This window comes from Chrysochloris asiatica, unplaced genomic scaffold (genome assembly GCF_000296735.1).
Source record: "Chrysochloris asiatica unplaced genomic scaffold, ChrAsi1.0 scaffold00056, whole genome shotgun sequence".
NCBI classification, from domain to species: domain Eukaryota; kingdom Metazoa; phylum Chordata; class Mammalia; order Afrosoricida; family Chrysochloridae; genus Chrysochloris; species Chrysochloris asiatica.
In genome coordinates this window covers 10,391,673-10,394,681 of record NW_006408574.1, presented here as the reverse complement: position 1 = coordinate 10,394,681, position 3,009 = coordinate 10,391,673, and the positions used below count along the sequence as shown (strand labels likewise).

Sequence of the window (3,009 nt, the reverse complement as noted above, 5' to 3'; positions counted from 1 at the left end):
ATTTACCACAGAACCCACTGTTACTGGTCTATTCGACAGAGTCATTTCAAGTGTCACTATCGTCATCAGGCTACGGAGGGTAATTTTTGACTCTCGTAAATAAAAATACAAAGGATTACTTTGCTGTCCATAAGTACTAAAGTACTGCTAAGTCTGTAAAGGTTAAAGTCTTCAAATGCAAAGTTAACCATGGGTCAGTGGTTCCCACAACAAATCCCATATTTTTCACACTCAAAATAGAGCCAAGTGAGGTTTTAAGAAGTTATTGGAAAAATGGAACTGAAAGATAGTGGAATATTTCTACCAATTTTTTGAAGCCCCCTTGCAGACTCGTATTTTAAAGATTCAATCCTTCAGTGATGCCTGTTTTAGGGGGAAAAAGCTACTTTCAGGAGGGGCTGGCTCCACTTTCCCGTCTTCAGTCACAAAGAAGCCTACATCTTCCAGCACGATGACTCACTATCGCAGCCATGGGGACACTTCCAGAAGAACCCTGGGAACCGGTGAAGGAATGAAAGTCACGATTCAACTAACGTCTGGGACAAACGGTCATTTCTGACAGGAACGACTGGCTCCGGAACAGAATATATAGAGAAAAAAACCAACCTAAGGAAGGCACTTCTGCTGCTATGTCATTAGTAACGATACTAACAATTACAGGCTGATGAATATTACCATATAAATTAGTCAAACATTTTATTTATCTTAGCATATATATTTATATCAAAAGCAGAGAGGCTATTCTGAAAACCCGGAAGATTGTGATGTTACAGATGAAGTCTTGAGTCAATCATTCCAGTCCATCCGTCTCTGTGGCTACTAGATGCTGGTCACCACACTTAAGGTGTGAAGGCAGCCAAGCTCACAGGTCTGGTTAGCCTATGGGTGCAGTAGCATGATTTGGTTTCTCCAGTTGAGACGTACTTTGCCATGGTTAACCATCTTCCACATGTTGGGTACGAGTCTCAAAGGGTAATGAGCCAGACTAGACTGATGCCTGTAAGTCTGCAGAGTTACCCAGATGATGAGAGTGACCAGCGCTGGCATCTAAGGCCAAATGCAGCGAACGGGTCATCAAGTATACGGATGGAATAGGAGGGGACTTGGCAGAGACTGAGCTAGAGAGAGGAGAGCTGAATGTACTACACACCATTGCTGCAGAAGCTGTAAGTGCCACTCAATCAGTTACCAACTCACGGGCTACCAAGGAGCAGCTGGTGGGTCTGAAATGCCCATCTTGTAGTTAGCAGTCCAGTGCTTATCCTACAGTGCCACACCAGGGCTCCTCACTGCAGATAGAAGAAGAAGTGGCATCTCAAGGCAGTTAGCATGACATGATTTCCCTTGCATTTTAGAAAAGTCCTTGGGGCGCTGAGTGAAATAAACAACACCCCTAATTCTTGATAGCACCTTCTTCCTGTTTGTTTTTACAGGCTATCAGTATTCCTAGAAGACAAGCTCCCTGAGAGATGCAAGACTATGCTAAGTAAAGAAATTAAGGGTGAGCTTTAAGGTGATCACATAGATGAATTGTTGATGTTAAGTGCCATTGAGTCGGTTCCAACTCACAGCCACCTGTGTATAGTACCCAAGGAGTGACTGGTAGGTTTGAACCAGCGCCTTGCAGTTACCAGTCCAGTGCTGACCTTACAGCACCACACCAGGACTCTAGATATATGAGAGGGCTTTAAGCAGTTGGTGGAAACATTCCATTTAGTCCACAGTTTTGAATTTGATTACAAAGTCCTAGTTCTATCGTTTTTTATGTCAACAAGGTAAAATTAGTTACTAAGGAATACAGCTTTTACGGATATTTTTGGGGAAAATTTAGTGTCATATCACGTTTATATTATTATGGCATATTTAGCTGATGGTGCCGAAAACACAAATGTTGTCTTACTACTTTAAGGGGAAAGCCTTGTTTTTAATTTGTACCACCCAGTTTAGTAAAGTAGATTATCAACTACTGCTTTATTGCTTTAATGGGACGAAACACCAGATTTGACAGCTAACTTCGAAGGTACAAGTACATTTTTATCTTGAGTCATTTTGTAGAGCAGTACAGGGGTCGGGCCATAGAAAAGGGGACTGCAGCAGATGCTTCCTAAAAACCACCCAGTTCTTGTAAACATGGAATTTGTGCAGATTTTCTTAACTTTGATTCCAGAAATTGGGAATAAGATCGAAGGCGAATTTAGTAGCCAAAAAACGTCCAGTTTGACTTCCTACAAATTACGGTACCACTCCTGTCTTCCAGAAAACAGAATAGACAAAACAAAACTAGCAGCACATTAAAAAAAAACAAAAAAAAATTACAAAACATTTCAGTACTTTTTTTGCCCCCCTTCCCATCAAAACCCGAACAAAAATAAAGTGCAGCACCCATAAAAGTGTCAAGAAAATGGCCAAGCCCCTCCTTGTAGCAAAACAGTCCTCACCCTCAGCATTCTTGGCCAAATCACACAGTGTCCATCATTTTGGGCTCATCATCTTCTTTGTGTCCCACTGAGTTTAAACTGCAGAGAGCTGTGTTGATAGAATACCGGAGAGGATCGGGATTCTGGAAAACAACGCAGGGAAGAAACAACACATGGTAACCAGTCAGTGCAGCTACACAAGCTGATGCCAATTCTCTGCCTCCCAGCAGAGTGTACAATGGGCAGAAGATAGGTTCTGGATGAACCCCAAGAAAATAAAGAAAACAGACTCCTAGTGCGGAATCCAAAGAGATGTCAGATAGGATGGTGGTTGTGAAAACAAAGGTTTCCTTCTCCTAACACAACAGTGAGGAGTCCTGGTGTGGTGCTGTGGGTTAAGACATCATACTGCAAAGCCATTTGAACTGCAAGGGTGGTGGTTCAAGCTCCCCAGCTGCTCCTCGGAAACCCTATCCAGGGTCGCTATGGGTCAGAACTGACTCAACAGCACTTAACAACAACAACACAACAGTGAAGTTCTGGTGTGGCGCTGTAGGATCAGCTAACCACAAGGCTGGTGGTTCAAACCTAC

At 42.8% G+C, this 3,009-nt stretch overlaps 1 protein-coding gene across 1 annotated transcript in view; it reads right to left on the bottom strand.

Moving 5' to 3' along the window:
- Positions 1-2,073: 2,073 nt before the first annotated feature.
- CDC37L1 (cell division cycle 37-like 1) overlaps positions 2,074-3,009 on the bottom strand; it is a 33,843-nt gene continuing 32,907 nt past the window's right edge. The window contains exon 7 of the mRNA XM_006863749.1: positions 2,074-2,560. Coding sequence (XP_006863811.1) covers positions 2,459-2,560 — 102 coding nt within the window. The 3' untranslated portion in view covers positions 2,074-2,458. The remainder of the gene's footprint in view (positions 2,561-3,009) is intronic.